The following is a 26191-nucleotide window of genomic DNA, read 5'->3' on the forward strand; positions in this document are numbered from 1 at the left end:
AGTTGAACCATAAGGAAGGCTGAGAAGGCCAAAGGATGGAGGCCTTTGAACTCTGGTGCTGGAGAAGACTCCAGCAAAAATCGACTTGGACGTCCGTTTGACCAGGACGGTTAAAAAAAAAAAGGCAGGGGGTTGGACTAGAAGACCTCAAGAGGTTCCCTTCCATCCCTCCTTCAGGTTCTGTAGTACTCGCTGTTCTCAAGACACCCAAACAACCGTTTGCCTTGACTTCTGCAACATGCTGAACATTCCTACCTGGGAGGCTCCCAAAACATCAAAAGGCCAGAGAAGGGCTTTTCGCCAGCGCTCCAGCCGAATCGAGGCCGAGGGTTTTGTAATCTTCAAAGGGGGACGCCTCGCATCCCCCGTCCCCTGGGCCGCAGCTCACGGCAAACGTTTGATGTGAAGACCTTGGGTTGCAGGTGTCCAAGAAGCTGTTTGTGAACAGCTAATCTCCGGCTGGCGATGCGCAGCCCCACAGCCATTCCCTGGGCTTTCCAACTCCCCCCTCCCATAGGAACATTCCTCCCCACGGACCTGTGGGGTGTGTGTGTGTGTGTTATTTATAGCTGATAGACGAGAGAGGTGTCGATTCGGGAGGAATGTCAGGGCTGGGAGGGGGGCAAGGGAGGAGCAGTCCTTCAGGCTTTCTTCTCCAGGGTTGACTCTCTGAATTTCAGAAAGGAAGGGCAGGTAGTCACCCAATAAGAAGAGTCGGAAGGGACCTTAGAGGTCTTCTAGTCCAACCCCCACCCCCCGCTCAAGCGGGAAACCTTATACCATTTCGGACAAATGGCTGTCCAATCTCTTCTTTAAAACTTTCAAGGAAGGAAGGAAGGAAGGAAGGAAGGAAGGAAGGAAGGAAAAGGAGGGAAGGAAGGAAAGAAGGAGGGAGGGAAGTAAGGAATGAGGGAGGGAAGGAAGGAAAGGGAGGGAAGGAAGGAAAGAAAGAAGAAAGGAAGGAAAGAAGGAGGGAGGGAAGGAAGGAAAGGAAGGAAAGGAAGGAGGGAGGGAGGGAAGGAAGGAAAGGGAGGGAAGGAAGGAAGGAAAGAAGGAGGGAGGGAAGGAAAGAAAGAGGGAGGGAAGGAAGGAAGGAAGGAAAGAAGGAGGGAGGGAAGGAAGGAAGGGATGGAATCCTTCGGCATGCTAACCATTTATGGCAGTGGTGAAATCCAATTTCTTTTACTACCGGTTCTGTGGGCGTGGCTTGGTGGGCGTGGCAGGAGAAGGATACTGCAAAATCCCCATTCACACCCCACTACAGGGGAAGGATACTGCAAAATCCCCATTCCCACCCCACTCCAGGGGAAGGATACCGCAAAATCCCCATTCCCACCCCACTCCAGGGGAAAGGATACTGCAAAATCCCCATTCCCAGCCCACTCCAGGGGAAGGATACTGCAAAATCTCCATTCCTACCCCACTCTGGGGCCAGCCAGAGGTGGTATTTGCCAGTTCTCCGAACTACTCAAAATTTCCGCTACCGGTTCTGCAGAACCTGCTGTATTTCACCCATGGTTTATGATCCTCCTGCCCTCTGGAAGGAAATGAAGCTTCTAGTCCTCATGGTTTCAAGGATCTGGACAGAGACATGTTAGATTGTGGGTGAAGATCAGTAGATAAATAAATTCAGCGGCCACAAACAAACAAATAAGATTTTTTTCCCTCCTGCATCTTTCTCTCAGATGAAAAAAAAACAACAACAACCAATGTTGTGAGCAAGATTGCGTGTATATGTGGGTTTTCATTGAACTCTGCTTATGCTCAGGAAAAAATTCCCTTTTAATTAAAATTGTTCCGATGCCACTGAAAATAAAACGCTGAAGAGGACACACTTGGAATATTGCGTCCAGTTCTGGTCTTCCACGATACAAAAAAAGATTTGGAGACTCTAGAAAGAGTGCAGAGAAGAGCAACAATGAGGATTAGGGGCTTGGAGGCTACAATGGTTGCAGGAAAAGAAGAAATAGGGGAGACATGATAGCAGAGGTCCAATATTTGAGGGGCTGCCCCAAAGAAGAGGGAGTCAAGCTATTCTCCAAAGCACCCCAAGGCAGGACAAGAAGCAACGGATGGAAACTAACCAAGGAGAGAAGCAACCTGGAATTAAGGAGAAATTTCTTGACAGTGAGAACAATTAACCCGCGGAACTGTTTGCCACCAGAAGTTATTATTATTATTATTGGTTAATCTTTAGTGAGATTCACAGCCTTTGAGGCTGGTTAATAGCTCAGCAGCTCGAGTCCTAACCAAGGACCTAGGAACTGTTAAGGTATCGTCGGAGGATGTAAGATTATTATTATTATTATTATTATTATTATTATTATTATTATTATTATTATTATTATTATTCATATTTCTATGCCACCCACTCTCCGAGGACTCTGGGCGGCTTACACCAAAGACAGCATACTAAATAGCATCTTGCCCCCCAACAATCTGGGTCCTCATTTGACCCACCTTGGAAGGATGGAAGGCTGAGTCAACCTTGAGCCGGTGAGATTTGATCCGCTGATCTGCTGAACTAGCCGTCAGCTGAAGTAGCTGCAGTACTGCACTCTAACCACTGCGCCACCTGGTGCTCCCAGGTTTTTAAGAAGCAACTGGATGGCCATTTGTCTGAAATGGGCATAAGGGCTCCTGCTTGAGCAAAGGGGTCAGACTAGAAGATCTCCAAGGTCCCCTCCAACTCTATCATTCTCGACCCTATAGAATTCCCCCACCTGCTGATGCGTCCTTTCGGGGCAAGGCCTGTAGAGATTCTCTGTCATCCCAAAGGTGCTTTTTTCAAGAGGCAACTGGATTTTCTGGTTTTGGGGGTTTTTTTGTCTTTTGAAGATGTTTCGCTTCTCATCCAGGAAGCTTCTTCAGCTCTTTTCTTCTTAGATGAGAAGTGAAAAACATCTTCCAAAATCCAGTTGCCTCCTGAAAAAAAAAGCATTTTTGGGGTAAAGTTTACTATGCCCTCTGGGGCAGTGGTGAAATCCAATTTTTTTTACTACCGGTGGCTTGGGGGGCATGGTGTGGCTTGGGGGGCGGGGCTTGGGGGCGGGGCGGGGGAAGGATACTGCAAAATCCCCATTCCCTCCCCACTCCTGGGGGAAGGATATTGCAAAATCCCCATTCCCTCCCCACTCCTGGGGGAAGGATATTGCAAAATCTCCATTCCCACCCCACTCCTGGGGGAAGGATATTGCAAAATCCCCATTCCCTCCCCACTCCTGGGGGAAGGATATTTCAAAATCTCCATTCCCTCCCCACTCCTGGGGGAAGGATATTGCAAAATCCCCATTCCCTCCCCACTCCTGGGGGAAGGATATTGCAAAATCTCCATTCCCACCCCACTCCTGGGGGAAGGATATTGCAAAATCCCCATTCCCTCCCCACTCCTGGGGGAAGGATATTGCAAAATCCCCATTCCCACCCCACTCCTGGGGGAAGGATATTGCAAAATCCCCATTCCCTCCCCACTCCTGGGGGAAGGATACTGCAAAATCCCCATTCCCTCCCCACTCCTGGGGGAAGGATACTGCAAAATCCCCATTCCCTCCCCACTCCTGGGGGAAGGCTATTGCAAAATCTCCATTCCCACCCCACTCTGGGGCCAGCCAGAGGTGGCATTTGCCAGTTTTCCTAACTACTCAAAATTTCCGCTACCGGTTCTCCCGAACCTGCTGGATTTCACCCCTGCTCTGGGGCAAGGTTTACTCTGCGCTCTGCTCAAGCTCAGGAGCATCCTCTCCACCTCCCTGCCCTCCCCACCCCAAGCCCAAGCGGTCTTCCCACCCACCTCCAAATCCAACCGCTCCCATTTGAGAACCTGGCAAATCCGTGATGCCAAAATCCTGATTTTGGTCGTTCCACTGTTTGGAGGGATGGACGAAAGGAGGGAGGGAAGGAGATAGAGAGAGAGAGGGAGGGAGGGAGGGAAGGTCCCAAGGGGTGGCGAGAATGCCTGGCTTTGCCCCCCTGGGGTGGACCAAAGAGCTGGCACCCGACTCTCCTTCTGCAGTTGCTATCCTTGTGGGATGAGGAGTTTGAAAAATGCCAAGGTCACCTCAGGCCTGGAGGAGAGACAGATAAAAGTGTCTTCCCAGCGTCCCATCGCATCCCCATTCAGAAGGCTTGCTTGCTTTCGGTGCCCACCTGTGCCCATTTCCGACAGCCCATCTGATCCCGGTGCCATGTTCTTCCTCTTTTTCCTCCACCTCTTGCTGGCCAGCGGGGTGCCCTCCGGTGGCACCTCCGACCTCCGGAAGGGAGACCCCACGGGGGAGCAGCGAACTCGTGAGTTTTCTGCCCTGACTCTCAACGAAAGGTAAGGCTTTCCAGCAAGACCCCTTCCCTCCTTGCCCCTCCAAATGTCGGGGAGCCCCAAAATTTGAGGGGCTGACTGGGAGGAGCTGGGTTCAAATCCCCACCTGGCTAAGAAAGGATGCCAGTGCAAAGATGGGTTGCAAAAGCAGGGACCCCCTCCCCACCTCACCTTTGAGTGAAAAGACAAGCCACGTACGCTGAACTGGGGAAGGGAGGATTGGGGGTCGATGCCACGGATCAGCACATCCGGAGGGTTTTTTTGGGGGGGGGGAGAAGTGAGGTTGGGGACAGATCTGCTTTTGGGGGAGGGGGCATGTTCCTGAAAATGTGGGAGGATCGTAGAGGTGGCAACGTAAGGATGAATAAAAGGAAAGGATGATGAAGGAAGGATGTTTTTCCCAAAGGGATTTTTGAGGGGGCCAGCAGAGGAATTTGGGAGCTGCCAGACTACACCTCCCATCAGGCACAGGTGGGGGAAAAGTAAGCCCCTGCCTGAGGGTAATAATTTGGAAAGGCTGAAGGGAGGTGGTGCTGAGTTTCCAAACGGAGTCCCTGCTCCTGCGTCTCTCCATCCGGAGGAATCCCCAGTGGGCAGAAAATTAAAACTAACTTTTAACATTGTACTAGAAATCCTTCTTGCCTCTTTAAAAAAATTTATCTTCTGGTTTTATGTTTCTGTATTTTAACTGTACGCTGCCCAATGTCCCTCGGTGAGGGAGATGGGCGGTTTCAAAATTTGATAGATAAGAGGATAGATGAGTGGATGGATGGATGGATGGATGGATGGATAGATGGATGGATAGATAGATAGATAGATAGATAGATAGATAGATAGATAGATATAGATAACGATGGATGGATAGGATGGATGGATGGATGGATGGATGGATGGATGGATGGATGGATGGAACATGAATGGATGGATGGATGGAACATGGATGGATGGATGGAACATAGATGGATGGAAGGATGGATGGATGGATAGGTAGATGGATGGATAAATGATGGATGGAGATATAGATGATGGATGGATGGATAGATAGATAGATAGATAGATATAACAATGGATGTATAGGATGGATGGATGGATGGATGGACGGTTGGAACATGGATGGATGGATGGAACATGGATGGATGGATGGAAGGATGGATGGATGGATGGATGGGTAGATGTGTGGATAAATGATGGATGGAGATATAGATGATGGATAGGTAGGTAGGTAGGTAGGTAGATAGATACTGTAGATAGATAGCGATGGATATATAGGATGGATGGGTGGGTGGATGGATGGATGGATAAATGACGGATGGAGATATAGATGATGGATGGATGGATGGATAGATAGATAGATAGATAGATTGATAACGATGGATGTATAGGATGGATGGAAGATAGAGGGAGAGAGAGAATGATGGATGTATAGGATGGACAGATGGATGGAAGATGGATGGATGGATGGATAGATAGATAGATAGATAGATAGATAGATAGATAGATAGATATCCTCATTTATTCCCTTCTGCCCTTCGAGGCAGGAACGCCTTACTTAGCAGCTTCCAAGAGAAAATTGAGGACCTCCATCTTCTCCCCCTCTTCCCATTACCCCAAATTTCGCTCCACACCTGTGGCTGAGCTCGTGTCGATTGTATCCCCCCTCCCACAGCTGTCGGGAGCAAATCCTCCAGCGAGCAAGGACCGTGATGTGCCAGCTGCTGCGGTTAGACCATCCACCCCGGCTGACGGCCAGCATGACCCACCAGGTGCGGGAACAATGGGCCAAAGAAGGAAGGAAGTCTCCGGAGCCCTCCATCGGGGGACAGCATCTCAGTAAGTGTCCCTCTGCACCCTCCTTGCTTCTCCTCTGTCTGGCATCTCTCCCTCCCCTTCCCCGAGACCCCCAATGAGATTCAGAGCGGAGGCTAAAACCTACGATGAACGGTTGCAGGAACTGGGCCTGGCTGGTCTAGGGAAGAGAAGGACCAGGGGAGACAGGAGAGCATCTTCCAATATTTGAGGGGCTGCCACAGAGAGGAGGAAGGGGGTCAAGCTATTATCCAAGGCACCTTTGAAGGCCAGAGAAGGAAGAATGGATGAAAACTGACCAAGGAGAGATTCAACCTGGAAATAAGGAGAAATTTCCTGACAGTGAGAACCATCAACTCATGGAAGAGAAGTTGCCTTCGGAAGCTGTGGGAGCTTCATCCCTGGAGGCTTTCAAGAAGAGACCGGACTGCCATCGGTCAGAAGTGTTGTAGGGTCTCCTGCTTCGGCGGGGGGTTGGACTAGATGACCTCCAAGGTCCCATCCAACTCTATTAATCTGTATCTATCTGTATCCTGTGCCAGGTCAATGGGTTCACACCTAACACTTTTCTCCAGGTCTCCAAAAGTTTTAGCCAATGCAGTTACCCAGCCTGCAAATCCTGAATCAAAGTGGGGCTAAAAACCATGCCTGGCGAGCTACAGCTAGTCCTTGACTTACAACAGTTCAATTAGCGACCATTCAAAGTTACAACGGGATTGGAAAAAAAGTGACACTTAAGGCCGTTTTTTCACACTTACAACCGGTTGTAGCATCCCCACACAGTCTGGCGAATACAATTCGGACGCTTGGCCACTGTTTCATATTTATGACGGTGGCAGCGTCCCAGAGGGCGGGGGGGCACGGCTCATGTGATCCCCTTTTGTGAAAGCAAAAATCAACGGGGGGGGAGCCGGATTCACTTAACAACGGGGTTACACACTGATTCACTTAACCACGGCGGCAAGAAAAGTGGTTTGAAAGGGGGCGAAATTCACTCCAATGTTTCGTTTAGCCACAGAGATGTTGGGCTTAACGGTGTTTGTAAGTCGAGGACTACCTGTCATTTCATGACTCCCAACTACTCGATGGTGCAAACCCAGAAAAGGGAAGAAAATTCCGTCCGAAATCAGGTTAAACATGTCGCAAGAAAGGGTGACTCAACAAGAGTGCGCATGGGCATATCAAGAGCGCCCTTTCTCATACCAGAGAATGGCCTACATTTTGCCAGCCGTTCGCATGAGGAATTAAAAAGCATTGCCCCTCTCTTTTGGGGGAATTCAACCATCTGTTTTGTTTGCGTCAAATAGTCGGTGTCGAAAATACTCACTTCTCCTTTTCGACTGCAGAACGGATCCGGCTTTTGCGTCTGTCCGGTTTGTCAGCTGCAATTCAGCCTGGGAAATATCGGTTTTTTAAAAAAAATCGGTGTTGCACAAGCTGTGTGGCCTTGCGCTCCCAGAATTCCCCAGTCAGCAAGTTCGCCGCCGAGAATTCTGGGAGTAGAAGTCCACCGAGTTGGAGGTGCTCGGACGAGGAAACCTGAAGAGGGTAGAACTGCATTTCCCAGGACTCCCTTCGTGTGTAAATAGTTTTTATCGTTTTAGATCACAAATCCCATGTCTCTATGGAACTGTGTCTTTCCTAGGTTTCCCAAAGTATTAAAATATAAACCTCATCATAGTCCTTATAATTATGTACATATAAACATACATGCGATAATACCAGTGGTGAAATCCAATTTTTTTTTACTACTGGTTCTGTGGGCGTGGCTCGGTGGGCATGGCAGGGGAAGGATACTGCAAAATCTCCATTCCCTCCCCACTCCTGGGGGAAGGCTATTGCAAAATCCCCATTCCCACCCCACTCCTGGGGGAAGGATATCGCAAAATCCCCATTCCCTCCCCACTCCTGAGGGAAGGATATTGCAAAATCCCCATTCCCACCCTACTCCTGGGGGAAGGATATTGCAAAATCCCCATTCCCACCCTACTCCTGAGGGAAGGATACTGCAAAATCCCCATTCCCACCCCACTCCTGGGGGAAGGATACTGCAAAATCCCCATTCCCTCCCCACTCCTGGGGGAAGGATATTGCAAAATCCCCGTTCCCACCCCACTCCTGGGGGAAGGATACTGCAAAATCCCCATTCCCACCCCACTCTGGGGCCAGCCAGAGGTGGTATTTGCCGGTTCTCCGAACTGCTCAAAATTTCTGCTACCGGTTCTCCAGAACCTGTCAGAACCTGCTGGATTTCACCCCTGGATAATACCAATTGGTACTGAAAAGTATACGTTCTTCCATCATGGTATCAATATACAACCATCAAAATATTTACTCATCGGTTTTTCTTTCTCGTGTAGTCCATATTTCACATTAATCCACTCCTCTAACCTCTGTATCTGTCAAGCTAGCCATTTGTAGCATAGATCCCACGTTATAAAAATATTCCGAATCTTCTTTTTCTTTGACATACCTATATAGCAGGGGTGAAATCTACTTACCTTCCCTGCCGGTTCGGAAGCGTGCGCTCCGCTCGCTCGTGCGCTCATCACATACAATTTTGGACCCTCTGTGCATGTACAAAGCCTTCTGTGCATGTGCAGAGGGGGTCAAAAAAATGGAAAGAGTGCAGAGAAGAGCAACGAAGACAATTAAGGGACTGGAGGCTAAAACGTATGAAGAACGGTTGCAGGAACTGGATATGCTAGTTTAATGAAAAGAAGGACGAGTGGAGACGTGATAGCAGTCTTCCGATATCTCAGGGGCTGCCCCAAAGAAGAGGGAGTCAATCTATTCTCCAAAGCCCCTGAGGGCAGGACAAGAAGCAACGGGTGGAAATGAATCAAGGAGAGAAGCAACTTAGAACTAAGGAGAAATTTCCTGACGGTGAGAACAATTCATCAGTGGAACTGCTTGCCACCAGAAATTGTGTGTGCTCCATCCCTGGAGGTTTTTAAGAAGAGAGATTGGACAGCCATTTGTCTGAATTAGTATGAGGTCTCCTGCTTAAGCAGGGGGTTGGACTAGAAGACCTCCAAGGTCCCTTCTGAAACTCACCTATCGTAAACCAGGCTGGCTGGGGAAATTGTGAGCGCTGAAGTCCAGTCCACCCATCTTAAAAGTAGCCAAGATTGAGAAAACTTGCTCTACCAGTCTATAAACGAAATTCAACACCACCACCCCCTTGGAAAACCAGACTTTGCACAGACCCCAAACATTGCCTGATAAAATCCGGGACAATCTGACATTGTAGGAACTCTGCAAATTCTTTCAGCTATTCCGGGGGGAAGCGTCCGATAGGGTGCCTATTTATCCTCCTCTGTTGTTTTTATTGCGAATCCTCAGGGTTGTTCTTCTTTCACAAGCAGCCTTTTGACTCCCTGCTGGCTTTGAAGGAGAAAAGCTGGCTGGAAACGGGGGTCTCGCCAGGGAAATAAAAACCCAGCCATCCTTATCTGTGCAAAAAAAAAAAAAGGACATTTCTAATTCAATATCTTTTCTAACACAAAGATTACACTCCGCACACCTGCGTTTTCCTCGCTGTCTGAAGCTGCCGGCTTCAGGATTTACTCCTCCGGATAACTCCAAGAAAAAAAAACCGAGAACCGTTAAATTTCTCTCTTCCAAGACAGGTCGTCCTCGACTTATGGCCACAAAGCGAGCCCCAAATTTTCTGCTGCAAAGCGACGCATTTGTTAAATGAATTTTGCCCCGTTTTTATCACTTTTCTTGGCTCCGTTGTTAAGGGAATCACCGCCGTCGTTAAGTTATTCACACGGTTGTTAAGCGAATCCAGCTTTCCCCGCTGACTTGGCCAGTTAGAAGGTCGCAAAATGAGATCACTTGACACACAAACACACACCCCCGGGACACAGCCACCGTCATAAATACGAGCCAGTTGCCAAGCATCTGAATTTTTTGATCACCTAACCGTGAGGATGTTGCCACGGTCGTAAGTATGAAAAACGGTCCTAACTAAGTCACTTTTTTCAGTGTTGTTTTAACTTGAAACGGTCACTCAATGAACCGTCATAAATCAAGGACTACAAATTGCTTATCTGCCTCTTTTTTTCGGTCCTCAGATATAACCTCCAATCAGACATTGGTGAGCCAAAGAGGGGGCTGCTTACAGATCTCGCAACGCGTCACCCTGGATGGTAATATAATAAATAATATGTTAATATCACAATATTATTAATATATTCATATCACAATCCTGTATGTTTAGTGGTTTTTTTTAAAAAAAAAAAAAGTGAGGGAAGTTTTCTTCCAAAACTTAAAATCTGTACAGAATGTCCTCCTTCTTGCTAAGACTGTAATATTTTTTTTAACCCTGGTTTGTTGCCTGAACCCTATTAGTCAGTTTGAATAAACGAAGAAACTTATCAACTAGGTTTGTAATAACACGTTCCTTCTGCTAAACCATAGTTTAGTTAAACCATAGTTTAAGGCCTGGATTTGTTGATTTAAGCCATGATGGCTGAAAATTGACCCATGATGTTAAGTCAGGATAGTCTGTCAGGAGCCGTGGCCTAGAGGTGGAGCCCTTGCCTCGCAATCAGGAGGTCGGGAGTTCGATCCTAGGTAGAGGGAGATGTAGGGTTTCCTGCTTGGGCAGGGGGTTGGACTAGATGACCTGCAAGGTCCCTTCCAACTCTGTTAATCTGTATCTGTACCTCCCTCACGCCAACAGGTTAAAAATAAAACCTACATTAGATTAAAAATAGGTTTAAAAAAAAACAGAAAACGCAGTATGTTTAAAAAAAATAGGTTAAAAAGTAAAAAATACAGTAGGTTAAAAACGAACTATAAACATTAAAAAATACCTCGGGTTACAAAATAGATTGGAAAGTAAAGAAAACCACAGTGGATTAAAAATAAAAAAATACAGTACATTATAAAATGGGCTAAAAAATAAAAAACTAGATAGAAAAGTAAAAAAAAATACAGTGGATTGAAAAGTAGGTTAAAAAGTAAAAGAAATACAATGAGTTAAAAATAAGCTAAATGTAAAAAAAATACTTTGGGTTAAAAAAATAATAGTAAAAAAAATACAGCGGGTTAAAAAAATATGTTAAAACGTGAAAAATACAGCAGGTTAAAAAAAAATAGGTTTAAAAAGTAACTACGCCCCCTACTGGCTGAGGTTGCACATTAATCCTGGCTTCATGCAAATGCACAGAGAGTCGGTTTCCCATTGAGCTAAACTGGAATCAGGAACTAGGTTTAGGGCGCAGGAATGAAGAATTTCAGAATAACAGAGCTGGAAGGGACCTCGGGAGGTCTTCTAGTCCAACCCCTGCTCAAGCAGGAGACCCCATCCCCGTGATGGCGAACCTATGGCACGCGTGCCACAGGTGGCACTCGGTGCCATATCGGTGGGCACGCAAGCTCAGCTCCCACCACCTGATCTTTGGGCCTTCTGGGCCACCAGAAGTAGGGAAACAGGCTGTTTCCAGCCTCCGGAGGGCCTCGGGAGGGTGGGGAAGGCCCATTTTTTGCTTTCCCCAGGTTCCAGAGCCTTTCTAGGAGCCTGGGGAGGGCAAAAATGGCCTTTCCTACTCCCCCCCCCAGAGACCCTCCAGAGGCCGGCCCATTTCCGGCCTCCGGAGGGCCTCCATGGGGGTGGAGAAGGCCATTTTTGCCATCCCCAGGCTCCTAGAAAGGCTCTGGAGCCTGGGGAGAGCAAAAAACGGGCCCACCATGCCATCACATGCCAAAAGCAGGTGGAGTGCGGGGGGGGGTCATGCGTGCATGTGCAGGGGGCAGGGTGCGTAGAATTATGTCTGTGGGCACGCGGGCAGGCGGACCCCCATCACTGCCCTATCCCATTCCAGACAAGTGGCTGTCCAGTCTCTTCTTAAAATTGAAATATTGTGTAAGTGACATGTGTGTATCTTTTCATTCTCTCTCTCTCTCTCTCCTTCTCTCCCCACCCCTATCCCATCACCCAGATCTTGGCTGGCAGAATTGGGTGCTGAGCCCCACTTCCTTCACCTTCACCGAATGTCTGGGGTGCCATTGCCACCGGATCAAAGAAGAGACGCAGCTGCCCCTCTGGAGTTTGGCCTGTGGCCTCCAGGAACCAAGCCATCAAGACCAGGCGGATGCCCAACAGGTAAAGCAGGGGATGGAGGTGCAGGGCGGTTCCCGGCGCGAGGATCCAGGGCAGACCTGGAAGTCAAAGGATTGAAACTCGATTTAGCTGTGTGGCGTACAGGTAGTCCTCGTCTTACAACCATAATCGAGCCCATTCCTTTCTGTCGCTAAACGAGACGACGGCAAAGTGAATTTTCGCCCCCCCCCCCCCCGTTGTACGACCTTGCTTGCCACATTCGTTAAGCGAAGCGCTTAAGTTAGTAACGCCGTTGTTTTAATCTTCAAATTTTCTTTCTTTTTTTGTATAAAATACCAAAAGAAAAGAAAATAGGAAATTAAGGGCAGGAAAGGGATGTGAAATAGCAAAAGAAAGAAAAGTGGGCATTGACTCCCAACTCTTCCTGGCACAGTACAAGATAAACACACTCCAACCTCAACTTTTTGCCCTTTTTTCCCACATTGTATTTATTTTATCGATAGAACATTCAAATTCCATCAAACCGTGTGCGATCTGGGTACAGTTATTTTTAAACAGTCATCATCCACACGTTTGTTACAGCATTCATCACAATCATATTGATAGAATAATTATATAATAATATAACAACGGTAATACTTAACCTCATCTTCTTTTAACAACTCTCCACGTTAACGTTTCCTCTTTTGTACGTCTTCAAACTTTTTTGCTTTGACATATTAATATATAACTAGCCATTTCTAGAACGCCAAGTTTTTCTAATCAACAAAACCAAGATCAAAGTTTCATTTTTTTTTTCTTCGCAAGCACAAATCCCAGAAGCGATATCCCAATGAGAACATATTTTGCCGCTTTAAATGAAATAATCGATTTAACCGTTCCTGCTTTTAGCTTCCTTGCTATGGAAATAGTATGTATTTCTATTTGCACCTGGTCATCTTTGTGAAGGGACGCGGTGGCTTAGTGGCTAAGACGCTGAGCTTGTCGATCGAAAGGGTCGGCAGTTCGGCGGTTCGAATCCCTAGTGCTGCCGCGTAACAGGGTGAGCTCCCGTGACTTGTCCCAGCTTCTGCCAACCTAGCAGTTTGAAAGCAGGTAAAAAATGCAAGTGGAAAAACAGGGACCCCCTTTGGTGGGAAGGGAACAGCGTTTTCCGTGCGTCTTTGGCGTTGAGTCATGCCGGCCACACGACCACGGAGACGTCTTCGGACAGCGCTGGCTCTTCGGCTTTGAAACGGAGATGAGCACCGCCCCCTAGAGTCAGGAACGACTAGCACATATGTGCCAGGGGAACCTTTACCTTTTACCTTTACCTAATCTTTGTGAACTGTCCCCATTTTTACTTTCAAAATGTATTGCATTCTTTTAAATTCTTTGGACTTACCGAAGGGAGGGTGGAAAACTTTTTTCCCTTTCTTTCTGACTTTCTTTCACCCTCCCCTTTCCCTCAAAGTCCTAAACTTTTTTTTTTTGAAACAAACAAAACAAAATGACACTTTAAACTTTCTAATAAAGCTTATTCTTTGACCCTCGCATGCAGGTTTTAAAACTTCAAATATCGCCTTTAGCTCCCTGCCTCCCAAACGACGCGTTGTTAAACGAATCCGGCTTTCCCGTTGACTTGGCTTGTCAGGAGGTCGCAAAAAAGGAGATCGCACGAGATCACTGCGACCGTCGTAAATACAAATCAAGGGGCCAAGCTGTTTTAATTTTGATCCCCTGACCAAACGGGACGCCTGGAAGGGTCGTAAGGGGGAAAAAACCAGTCCTAGGCGCCGTTGCAACTTCACTCGGTCACTAAACGGACGGTTGTAAGTCGAGGATTTACCTGTAGTAGTGGTGCCAGGGCTCAACTGGCATTGGGGAGACCACCAAATTCACCCCACTTTTCCTTTCTTCCTTTCTCCCGCCAGAGACGCTGCTGTCGACCCCGAAAGAGCCCGCTCCCCTTTCTTTTCCTCAAAGAGGACGGCTCCTTGAACCTCCAGACGGTCCGCCTGGCCCACGATTGTCACTGCCGACCCTGAGCTGAGACCCCCCCACATACACCCCCACACCCCCGAGACCCTCGCTCAGCCCCCAGGAGCTTTCTGCATAGGGAGAGGGAGAGCATCCCCTCTCTTTGCAGGGAGAGCATCGCTGTGGAGGAGAGGAAAGGAACAAAACTTTTTAAAATGTTGTTTTCACCTTTTTTAAAAAACACACAAAAGGAGTCCCTGGGGTGGGGTGGGGGCTGGGGGAGCCCCTTTCCCACAGCTCTGCCCCCCGCCATTGCAAACACCAGCACCGCTGCACCGCTACGCAAAGCTGCTCGGAGCAAGGTCTACTAGGTGTGAGTGGCTCAAGGCATCCTGGGAGTTGTGGTTTGGACAAGACAGCTGGATTGTGGGGTGAGGAGTGGGGGTTTAACCCAAAACCTCACCCTTCTTGCAAAGGCCGGTCAGGTTACCTTGGGGTTTGGGTCGCTTGACCGTAAGGACATGTTTAGCCAGGGAGCCTTTTCTCCACCTGCCCTTCAGTCCTTGGATGTTCCCACACTTTTCACAGCAGCTAAATGCAGATCCAGCTCTCCCCTTTATAAGCCATCGTTTGCTAGAGCAATCCTTCAAGGAGGGTGGGCTTCAACTCCCAGAATCCCCCAGCCAACATGTTTTAAAATGAGTGGATTTCAGCTCCCAGAATCCCCCAGCCAGCATGCTTTAAGATGGGTGGACTTCCACTCCCAGACTCCCCCAGCCAGCATGTCTTAAGACGGGTGGACTTCCACTCCCAGAATCCCCCAGCCAACATGTTTTAAGACGGGTGGACTTCCGCTCCCAGAATCCCCCAGCCAGCATGTTTTAAAATGAGTGGATTTCAGCTCCCAGAATCCCCCAGCCAGCATGTTTTAAGACGGGTGGACTTCCACTCCCAGAATCCCCCAACCAGCATGCCTTAAGACAGATGGACTTCCACTCCCAGACTCCCCCAGCCAGCATGTCTTAAGACGGGTGGACTTCCACTCCCAGAATCCCCCAGCCAACATGTTTTAAGACGGGTGGACTTCCGCTCCCAGAATCCCCCAGCCAGCATGTTTTAAAATGAGTGGATTTCAGCTCCCAGAATCCCCCAGCCAGCATGTTTTAAGACGGGTGGACTTCAACTCCCAGAATCCCCCAGCCAGCATGTCTTAAGACAGATGGACTTCCACTCCCAGAATCCCCCAGCCAGCATGTTTTAAAATGAGTGGATTTCAGCTCCCAGAATCCCCCAACCAGCATGCCTTAAGACAGATGGACTTCAACTCCCAGAATCCCCCAGCCAGCATGTCTTAAGACGGGTGGACTTCCACTCCCAGAATCCCCCAGCCAGCATGCTTTAAGATGGGTGGACTTCCACTCCTAGAATCCCCCAGCCAGCATGCTTTAAGACGGGTGGACTTCCACTCCCAGAATCCCCCAGCCAGCATGTCTTAAGACGGGTGGACTTCAACTCCCAGAATCCCCCAGCCAGCATGTCTTAAGACGGGTGGACTTCCACTCCCAGAATCCCCCAGCCAGCATGCTTTAAGACGGGTGGACTTCAACTCCCAGAATCCCCCAGCCAGCATGTCTTAAGACGGGTGGACTTCCACTCCCAGAATCCCCCAGCCAGCATGCTTTAAGACGGGTGGACTTCCACTCCCAGAATCCCCCAGCCAGCATGTCTTAAGACGGGTGGACTTCCACTCCCAGAATCCCCCAGCCAGCATGCTTTAAGACGGGTGGACTTCAACTCCCAGAATCCCCCAGCCAGCATGTTTTAAAATTAGTGGATTTCAGCTCCCAGAATTCCCCAGGCAACATGTCTGGCTGGGGAATTCTGGGAGTAGAAGTCCACCCGTCTTAACTTTCCCAAAGTTGAGCAACACTGTGCGAGGACTTAGTTTGCAGTCCCCCACAGTGCAAACTCCTGTTGACAGAGTCTTTTTGCCTCGAGTTCCACGGTCTCTTATCAAGCTAGAAAAAGCTACTTTTCCAACTGTTCCAAACTTTTTATCGCTCTACGTTTCTGCCGACGCAGCTGCTCTGAGCAGGCCTGGAAGCTAGCAAAGATCAGGGGGAAATCTGATTTAAATGGCCGAAGGGAAGGAACAGAACTGTATATAGCCTGTGTGTTTTTGTTGCTTATTTTTTTAAAATTGTTTTTTTTTTTTAAATCACTCTTCACGGATTTGCAATAAAAACGCACCAATTATTTTAATACAAATTGGCCTCTTGGGTTTGAAAAGCGAGGGGCAAACTGCATTGCAATCGGTATTTAAGGGTTTTTTTTAAAACAAAAAGTATAAAGCATCGGAAACTTGGTTTTTCAGTCTTTAGAAAAGCACCCCATCTAATTTTTTATTATTTTTAATTTTGATGGCCCGCTCAGCTCCTTGAATGGCAGAATTGGGGGGGGGGTCAGAAATATACAGGTAGTCCTCGATTTTACGACCGCAACTGAGCCCAACATTTCTGGGGCTTTAAGTGAGGTGTTTGTTAAAAGAATAAAGAATTGCCTCTTTCCTAGGGCTAATAGAGAGTGGCTGGCCCCGAGACCACCCAGCCGCCTCCGTGCCTAACGTGGCACTAGAAATCACGCCCCTTGGCGTGCCATTGCCTCCTTCCTGAGGCTGGGAGAGAGTGGCTGGCCCAGTATCGCCCAGGAGCCTCCATGCCTAAGGCTCTACTAGAAATCACGCCCCTTGGCGTGCCATTGCCTCCTTCCTAGGGCTGGGAGAGAGTGGCTGGCCCGAGATCCCCTAGCCATGCCTAAGGCAGCACTAGAACTCACACCCCTGGTTTCTTAGACTGATGCCTTTTACCCTTCGTTGTAGTAACGGACCCAAAAGCGGGGGTAATGGGGGGGGGATTGCATGTGCATGTGCCCACACACATACACGCATGACCCCCCAACTCTCTCCCCGCTTTTGGCACGGTGGGCCCGGTAAGCCCATTTTTTTGCCCTCCCCAGGCACCAGAGCCTTTCTAGGAGCCTGGGGAAGGCGAAAACAGCCTCACGGGTGTGGGCTCTCCTGCTTGGGGCGGAGGGAGGGGGGTCAGACTAGATGACCTTGCAAGGTCCCTTCCAACTCTGTTCCTCTGTTAATAAGGACCCTCCCCCACCCCCAGGGTCAAGGAAGCATCTTCACGTGACCCAATTGGGTCACGTGTGTGTCACGTTTCACTCCCCTGCACAAAAAAAATGAAAAAAAAATGCAGGGTTTCATAACAGGCTGATGATGAAAAGGGGATGAAAGAAGTGACTCAGTTTCCCCCATTTCCTCTACAGCGGGAGGGGATGGGGGGGGAAAGGAAATTAAGGCACCGATTGGCAGGTCCTGTTCCCCCCCCCTTCACACACACACACATACACACACACAACCGTTTTATGCCCTTGCGAGTGATTCAGACGCCAGGAATGGCATCTTTCAATTTGCTCGCCAAAAGGATGAACGACTAGAAATGTAGAATGAATCACCGAGCAACGGTCGGTGGCCGAGCCACACGGGAAATGGGAGGTGGGGGGAGAGAAAATGGATGCTTTGGCGGAGTACAATTTGGGGGGAGGGCTCTCTACCCCATTGATTCTGCTTTTCTGGGCTTTTTTGGGGGGGTGGAGGGGGGAAAGATGCTTCCAAGGTAGAAATCCAACCGGTGCAGTTTTTTAGCCTGGGCTGCAGAAGAGAAGTTCAGCCGGTGGAGCTACCTGAAAGGCCGGAGGACCCGTGGATCAGAAAGGTCCAGCGGTTCGAATCCCTAGTAGGGGTCTCCAGGGTGAGCAGGGGGTTGGATTAGATGACCTCTAAGGTCCCTTCCGACTCTGTCCTTCCTTCCTTCCTTCCTTCCTTCCTTCCTTCCCTCCTTCCTTCCTTCCTTCCTCCCTCCCTCCCTTCTTGAATTTTCTTCCAACTGACATACTTTGAGAAATTTCCTTCCTTCCTTCCTTCCTTCCTTCCTTCCTTCCTTCCTTCCTTCCTTCCTTCCTTCCTTCCCTCCTTCCTTCCCTCCTTACTTCCTTCCCTCCTTCCTTACTTCTTTCCTTCCTTCCTTCCTCCCTCCCTCCCTCCCTCCCTTCTTGAATTTTCTTCCAACTGACATACTTCTGAGAAATTTCCTTCCTCCCTTCCTTCCTTCCTTCCTTCCCTCCCTCCTTCCTTCCTTCCTCCCTCCCTCTCTCCCTCCCTCCCTTCTTGAATTTTCTTCCAACTGACATACTTCTGAGAAATTTCCTTCCTTCCTTCCTTCCTTCCTTCCTCCATCCCTCCCTCCCTCCCTCCCTCTCTTCTTGAATTTTCTTCCAACTGACATACTTCTGAGAAATTTCCTTCCTTCCTTCCTTCCTTCCTTCCTTCCTTCCTTCCTTCCTCCATCCCTCCCTCCCTCCCTCTCTTCTTGAATTTTCTTCCAACTGACATACTTCTGAGAAATTTCCTTCCTTCCTTCCTTCCTTCCTTCCTTCCTTCCTTCCTTCCTTCCTTCCTTCCTTCCTTCCTTCCTTCCTTCCTTCCTTCCTAAAAAAAAAGTTTTTAAGAAGAAACTGGAGAACCATTAAGTGACAAGAAGCAACAGTTGGAAGATTATAAAAGAAGAGTCCATTCCAACCTTAGAAATTCAGGAGAGATTTTCCAACTTTGAGGGGAGGTGACATGATCGCAGTCTTCCGATATTTTGGGGGGGGGGGTGCTGCCCCAAAGAAGAGGGCGGGGTGGGGTGGGGTGTCACCCTCTTCTCCAAAGCACCCGAAGGCAGGACAAGAAGCAACGGATGGAAACTAATCAAAGAGAGAAGCAACCTGGAATTAAGGAGAAATTTGACAGCGAGGACAATTAACCGGTGGGACTGCTTGCCACCAGAAGTTGTGGTTGCTCCAACGCTAGAAGTTTTTAAGAAGGAACTGCAACAGGAGCTTTGAAGTCAGTTGGCTTTTGGCAATTTCACCTGGGCAAACCCTGTTTGATTCGCTTTGTGTGTCTTGTCTGTGGGTTACTTAACGGTGTTTTGTGACCTTAGAAATCAGGAACCAGGTTTAGTCAGGTGAACCTACCTGTGATATCCTGGAGATTGCAGGAACAAGGTATGTCTAGTACATTTTTTTAAAAAAATAATAAAATAAAATACAAGGCCAGCCAGTGAACAAAAATCCCTCTTTAAATAAACCCCCGCCCCCAGATTAACTGTGGAACTCCTTGCCACAAGCCACAAACTTCACATGTCTGTACATATAGTACTCTTAGGTACCTTTAAACACACCTTTTGCTGGGCTCAGGGAAAAACTCACTAACGCTGTCCAACTCTCCTCTGGAAGTGTTAGTCACCTTTATAACACGGAGCCTCCCCAGCCAGGAGCAGGCTATCTGCCACGAGCATTCTAAGCAGTTCGTTGTGGGAGGCTGAGAATGAGATGAAAGGAATGATTTCAAGTTCGGCTCCTCCGTTTGTTAAGGCAGGCTGAACTAGGAGAAAGTTTAGCCGTGGGAGGAAAGGATAACCCCAGCGGCATCCTTCCCCGCCCCCCCGCCAAAAAAGTCAACAAGGATGATTCACTTCGTGCGGAAGGGAAGAAACAACGGAGTCACTCAAATTTTGTTTAATTTGGGTTTAGCTGTGACAACTTACTCGGCCGACGGGGGCTGGCGGAGCAACACGGTGTAGTGACGAAACCCAGCAGGTGAGTTTTTAATCCCAGGTAATGGGGGGCATCATTCTGCGGCCCTCCAGTCCAGGTGCCAATCCCTGCTCACCCCTCCCTCTCTCCCCCCCCCCGATGGCTGCTGGGAATTGTAGTTGCAGTTGTACAGGTATTCCTTAATTTACACCAGGGGTGGCCTGTTGGAGGGGGATTCCCCCAAATCCCACTCCTGGCTGGCCACGCCCACCCTGCCCCTCCCCTCCGAGGAGTCCTCACGACGTGGCCCGTTTTGGATCCAGGTAAGTGACGGGCGTGCGCAGAGACTCGAAGAGGGCGAAAAACGGGCCTACCGGAAGTTTGGGAAGGCCGGAAATGAGCCCGTTGATGGTGCTCAGCTCCGGTGCGCATGTGCACGATGGCCGGCTGATTTTCAGCTCTTGTGGGCCCACCGGAAGTAGGGAAACAAGCCGTTTCCTGCCTCAGGAGGGACTTGGAGGGGTGGGTGGGGAAAGCCCATTTTCCTCTCTCCAGAGCCTTTCTAGGAGCCTGGGGAGGGCGAAAACGGCCTTCCCATTTGCCAACTTCCAATGGGACTGGAAGGCCCATTTTTTGGCTCTCCCCAGGCTCCAGAGCCTTTCTAGGGACTTCTGTATAAGCTGTATCATTGTGGGACCGGAAGTTGGCAAACGGGATGTTTCCGGTCTCCGGAGGGCCTCCCGGGGAAGGTGGGGAAGGCTATTTTTGCCCTCCCCAGGCTCCCAGAAAGGCTCTGGAGCCTGGGGAGAGAGAAAAACAGGCCTACCGTGCTATTGCATCCCAGGCGAGGGGGACCATGTGGGGTTGCATTCATATACGTGGGGGTGAGACGCATAGAATTATGGTGGGTGGGCACGCATGTGGGTGACCCCCCCATGCTCCTCCCGCTTTTGGCACGCGGTGGCAAAAAGGTTAGCCATCCCTGCTCTACGACATCCTATTTAGGCAAGTTTTTGAGGCCCGGCGGATGCGTGGAAGGCAGGCAGGCGTATGTGCAAACCGGCCACGCGTGCGTGCAAACCGGGGGCACGCGCGCACAAGAAGCAAGCCCGCGCAGTGAACCGGTAGTAGCATAATCTGAAAGCCATCGCTGCTCGGAGGTCAGTGCCCGCTTCTCTATTCCTCGTCCTTGGTCTGGCTGACCTCCTGCTCCCACTTCTGGTTTTGGTTACGGGAGGAAAGGGACACGTCTGCCTTTGCAAGAGAAGGTGGCTTGGATCCAAGCGACATCCTTTGCAATGCGAGTGAAATGACTCCCGAGAAGGAAGGATGGATGACTCAGCTCTAAAAGCGCACAGAGAAAACTCGGCCACCAACCGAGCTTTGGCTCATCCTCCTCCTGGCATCTTTCCACACGTGAGTGACAGCCCTTCCAATTTGCTCCTCAAAGACCGTGGCCCCTTCGGAGCAGAATTTCTCAATCTCCGTAACTTTTAAAATGGGTGGACTTCAACTCCCAGAATTCCCCCAGCCAGGCCCGTCTGGGGGAATTCTGGGAGTTGAAGTCCACCTATCTTTAAGTTGCAGAGATCGAGAATTCTGGGAGTTGAAATCCATCCATCTTAAAGTTGCCAAAGTTGAGGATTCTGGGAATTGAAGTCTACAGAGATTGAGAATTCTGGGAGTTGAAATCCATCCATCTTAAAATTGCCAAAGTTGAGGATTCTGGGAGCTGAAGTCCGCCCATCTTAAATTTGCCAACGTTGAGGATTCTGGGAATTGAAGTCTACAGAGATCGAGAATTCTGGGAGTCGAAATCCATCCATCTTAAAATTGCTGAAGTTGAGGATTCTGGGAATTGAAGTCTACCTATCTTAAAGTTGCAGCGATTGAGAATTTCTGGGAGTTGAAATCCATCCATCTTACGATTGCTGAAGTTGAGGATTCTGGGAGCTGAAGTCCATCCATCTTAAAATTGCCAAAGTTGAGGATTCTGGGAGCTGAAGTCCGCCCATCTTAAAGTTGCCAAAGTTGAGGATTCTGGGAATTGAAGTCTACAGAGATTGAGAATTCTGGGAGTTGAAATCCATCCATCTTAAAATTGCTGAAGTTGAGGATTCTGGGAATTGAAGTCTACCTATCTTAAAGTTGCAGCGATTGAGAATTTCTGGGAGTTGAAATTCATCCATCTTAAAATTGCTGAAGTTGAGGATTCTGGGAGTTGAAGTCTACCTATCTTAAAGTGGCGGAGATTGAGAATTCTGGGAGCTGAAGTCCACTCATCTTAAAGTTGCCACAGTTGAGGATTCTGGGAGTTGAAGTCCACCCATCTTAAAATTGCAGAGATTAAGAATACTGGGAGTTGAAATGCTTTGCTTGCGCACACGCATGGCCCCACTGCAAACCGGTAGTAAAGGTAAGTAGAACCCACGCCTGTCTGGCACGCATGCTGGAAGTGGCACGCAGAGTCATCTCTCTGGGCATCTCTCCATCGCTCGTTGCTCTTCTGAGTTCCGGGGTGCCGGCCAGCTGGTCTTCACACAAGCAGGAGTGCCAGAAACCGGAAGCACATGCACGCGTGCCGCGAAGATGATCTTCCAGTTTCCAGCGCACACATGCGTGCCGGCCACCTCGTCTTCACACATGCATGCATGCCAGAAACTGGAAGGCCAGGTATGCATGTGCGCGCCAGAAACCGGAAAATCATCTTCCTGGCGTGCTCCTCTTTTGGTTTCTCGCGCACACTCCCGTTTCGGCACTTGGTGCCGAAAAGGTTTGCCAACCCTAGTCTAGGGTTTCCTGTTTGAGCAGGGGGTTGGACTAAATGACCTCCAAGGTCCTTTCCAAAGTGTGTTATTCTGTATTCAGTCACAGATTGAGGGAGAAGCTGAGACTGGCTGAGTCCTCCTAGGTCCTTTCCTCTTAGGTGAATCACCAAAATCCTATAGGCCTGTGTCATATCCTGCCGGATCTTAAAGAAAGAGTTTTCATTAACCCTTTCAGAAGGGTTCAAAAGTAAATCCAGGAGAGTTTGGATCATGGGTGTATGTGTGTGAGTGAGGGGTAAATTAGCCTTTTCGGCAGGTGGTAGAAAAGCTAATGCAGCCCCTTCCCTCCCCTTCCCCATTCAATGCAACCAGGAACAGAAAGTTCAAGCTTCTGTCGAAGATCCCAGTTCTGGATCTTTTTTCTTTTGACCCAGCCTCAGTTTTCCCCATCTGTATAATGGGAGCAAAGCAGGGGTGAAATCCAGCAGGTTCTGAGAACCGGTAGCGGAACTTTGAGCAGTTTGGAGAACCGGCAAATACCACCTCTGGCTGGCCCCAGGGTGGGCTGGGAATGGAGATTTTGCAGTATCCTTCCCCCAGGAGTGGGGAGGGAATGGGGATTTTGCAGTATCCTTCCCCTGCCACGCCCACTAAGCCACACCACGCCCCCCAAGCCACGCCTACAGAACCGGTAGTAAAAAAAAATAAATTGGATTTCACCACTGGAGCAAAGTCGTCTGTTCCATTTCGGAGTACAGCCTGGGTAAAGAACTGAGTGTGAATTAGCTAAAGGCTGTATTTTATTTTATTTTTTAATAAAATGAGATTTCTCCCCTTCAAGGTTTTACTTTTTTGGAAAAAGTAGTTTCCCCTTGTGAGAACGAACATCTCAACAGTCCTGGGGGTGAAACTGAAAAAAAAAAAAAACCTTTTATAAGAAAATCTCCCTTTTTCCACCTCAAATAAATTTTAGAGAAGGGGATGCCCCCCTCTCCCCTTAAACTAACTTTTCTTATTGCAAGGATGGGGGAACTTGTCCCATCGTCCACAACCATCCTGTCAGGGGCTGATGGGTGCTGGAGTCCCACCACTTCCGAAGGACCCATGGTTCTCTCCTTTCTTTAAAATGCAATTTTATTTTTATTACAAAGTCCTGGGAAGCTACATTGCTTTCTGTTTCTCCTTCTTCTTTCTGAAGCGGTTTCTTTTTGAAACGGCTTTCTATTCCTCATTCAAGCCGGCAGCCCTCTCAAAAACTGAATAAAAATCTCTCTTAAAAATAAAAATCAACAGAAGGTTAACAGCTCACACACCTCATTCAGATTGGGTGTGTGTGTGTGTGAAACCCCTTCCTGAGCTTGAAGAATAGAAAGTATCTTGATCTAGCCACCCTGAGTCTCCGGAGAAAGGTGGCATATAAATTGAATTAATAAATTTAATCGAAATGGGGGGGAAAACAAGCCCAAATCACCGAATAACAAGAGTTGGAAGGGACTTTGGAGGTCTTCTAGTCCAACCCTCTGCTCAGGGAGGAGACCCCATACCATTTCAGACAAATGGTTCTCCAGTCTCTTTTTGAAAGCCTCCAATGACGGAGCCCCCACAACGTCTAGTGGCCAGCAGTTCCACTGATTCATTGTTCTCCCAGTCAGGAAATGCCTTCCTTATTTCTACGTTTCTTCTCTCCTTGATTCATTTCCATCCGTTGCTTCTCGTCCTGCCTTCAGGTGCCTTATTATTATTATTATTGTTGTTGTTGTTGTTTATATTTATATACCGCCCTTCTCCCAAAGGACTCAAGGCAGTGAACAGCCAACAGATAAAACACAAGAAATACAAAATTTAAAAACAGTATTAAAATCCAATTAAATTAATTTGGCCCACAATTAAAACAAGTTGCTTTAGAACATAAGTTGACACCTCCTCCCCCCTCCTTCTTCTTTGGGGGCAGCCCCTCAAATATTCAAACCCTGCTATTTTGTCACCCCCTCTAGCCTCCTTTTTTCATTAGCCAAGCCATGCTTAAATCCAGGTTGGAAGCAAAGCGACCAAAAGAAATAGAAATAAAATAGCTTGAGCGAAGCTGTGCTCCAATGTGAATTTGGGGTGGGACAGGTGAGTGATTATTTATTTATATAGAGAGAAAAAAAACCCTGACTACAAAAATATCATACATTTGAGCCTATGAATTAAAAAGAATATATATATATATGTATGTTCGGTTTGATAAATAAATAAATAAATAAATAAATAAATGGGGGGGGGACAGGTGAGTGATTAGACCCTTGATCCGCGAATAAATCCTCGATTTTTAAGGAAGGGGGGAAACCTGAAAGCAGGTTTGCCCCAATTTTCTTTTCTTTTCTTTTCTTTTTTCTTCTTCAATGAAACTGGAATCAGGACGTTTCGCTTTAGGATTGCAAGCTGGCTGAATTCCCACTGGGGAAAAGTTAGGGGATTTCCCCCGTTTCGGTGCCTGGGGGGGGCGGTGATCTGAGTCACCGGCGTTAAGAATGCACGAAGGCCATTTGGATGAGACAAATAAGGTTGACACGTGCCCAGAATGAACGAGAGGAAGGTTGGGGGGGGGAAGGGTCGTCGGAGAAAGTTGTTACCCCCCCCATCACTTCCTTTATTCCCAAACCCCCCTGCCCCCACCCCCATTAAGCTGTTTTTTGATGTTGTTTTTTTTCCCCAACCCAGGAACCGAGTTCCACTACAGGTAAATTAGTCCTCGATTTATGACCACAACTGAGATTACAACCCCCCCCCCAAATTTCTGTCTTCTAAGCCAGACGGTTCTCAAGCAAGGTTTTGGTCCTGTTTTTACGACCTTTTTGGGGGGGGGCACCGCCGTTAAGCAGATCGCTATGGTCGTTAAATGAGTCACCCCCGTTGGGAAGCGAGTCCGGCTTCCCCAAGGTCGTAAAAGGGGATTGCGCGACCCACCCCACCCCCTCCGTTCGAGACACCGCAACCGTTCATAAAATACGAGTCCCTTGCCGCGCATTTGAATTTTGATCACTGGGGAATGTGGCCACAGTCATAAGTGTGAAACATCACTGTTTTTCAGGGCGGTTGCAACTTTGAACGGTCATTAAACGAGCCGTTGTAAGTCGGGAAACTACCTGTACTTTCCCAGAGGGCTCTTTTGGGCCAGAAGAGCAGCCTCTGGGCATGTGCAGAGTGTAAAGAGCACTCAAAAGCCTCTTCCCCCAGCCCCTCTCCTCTAAGCCCCCCACCCAAAAAACGTTCAATTTTTGCACCCCCCACCCCAAAAAACACGGGTGGGGTCGCAGGTGGCCAAGCCCGCACGTGGGAAGCCGGCACGTGAAGGGGAATCCTTCAGCCTGGCGCGCCAAACAGGAAGAAACCAGCCCATTTAAGGGCATCTGCGTCATCGTCTCGTGATTCAAGGTTCGGGAGAAACCAACTGCGTCCGCTCGTAGGGGGGGACGCGGGTTGGGGGAAACCCTTCGGATTTCCCTCGGGGGGTCGTGGGAAGGCGCGGACGGGCGGGTTGGATTTGAAATCGTTTTTTTCCTCCCACGGGCCGCTCGGGTCGGGGTTCCCCCACCCGGATGGCGGGTGGGAAAGTCGAAGTCCCTCCCTCGGCCT

General features: G+C 48.7%; 2 protein-coding genes across 3 annotated transcripts in view; one reads left to right on the forward strand and one right to left on the reverse strand.

Moving 5' to 3' along the window:
* CTSW (cathepsin W) overlaps positions 1-9714 on the reverse strand; it is a 30400-nt gene extending 20686 nt beyond the window's left edge. The window contains exon 1 of one of the 2 annotated variants that reach the window (XM_087880938.1): positions 256-515. The gene's annotated coding sequence lies outside the window, so the exon portion shown is untranslated. Of the gene's footprint in view, positions 1-255; positions 516-9647 lie in introns of those variants that run through there. The other variant, XM_087880939.1, reaches the window with a different exon arrangement.
* Positions 3693-15410, forward strand: LOC117669736 (growth/differentiation factor 15-like). The gene is made up of 5 exons (XM_034424415.3): positions 3693-4318; positions 5982-6145; positions 10204-10278; positions 12076-12239; positions 14111-15410. The coding sequence occupies exons 1-5, from the start codon at positions 4029-4031 to the stop codon at positions 14222-14224; spliced, it is 807 nt and encodes a 268-aa protein (XP_034280306.2). The 5' UTR covers positions 3693-4028; the 3' UTR covers positions 14225-15410.
* Positions 15411-26191: the final 10781 nt, after the last annotated feature.

This window comes from Pantherophis guttatus, chromosome 18, assembly GCF_059756535.1.
Source record: "Pantherophis guttatus breed Tessera chromosome 18, ASM5975653v1, whole genome shotgun sequence".
NCBI lineage: Eukaryota > Metazoa > Chordata > Lepidosauria > Squamata > Colubridae > Pantherophis > Pantherophis guttatus.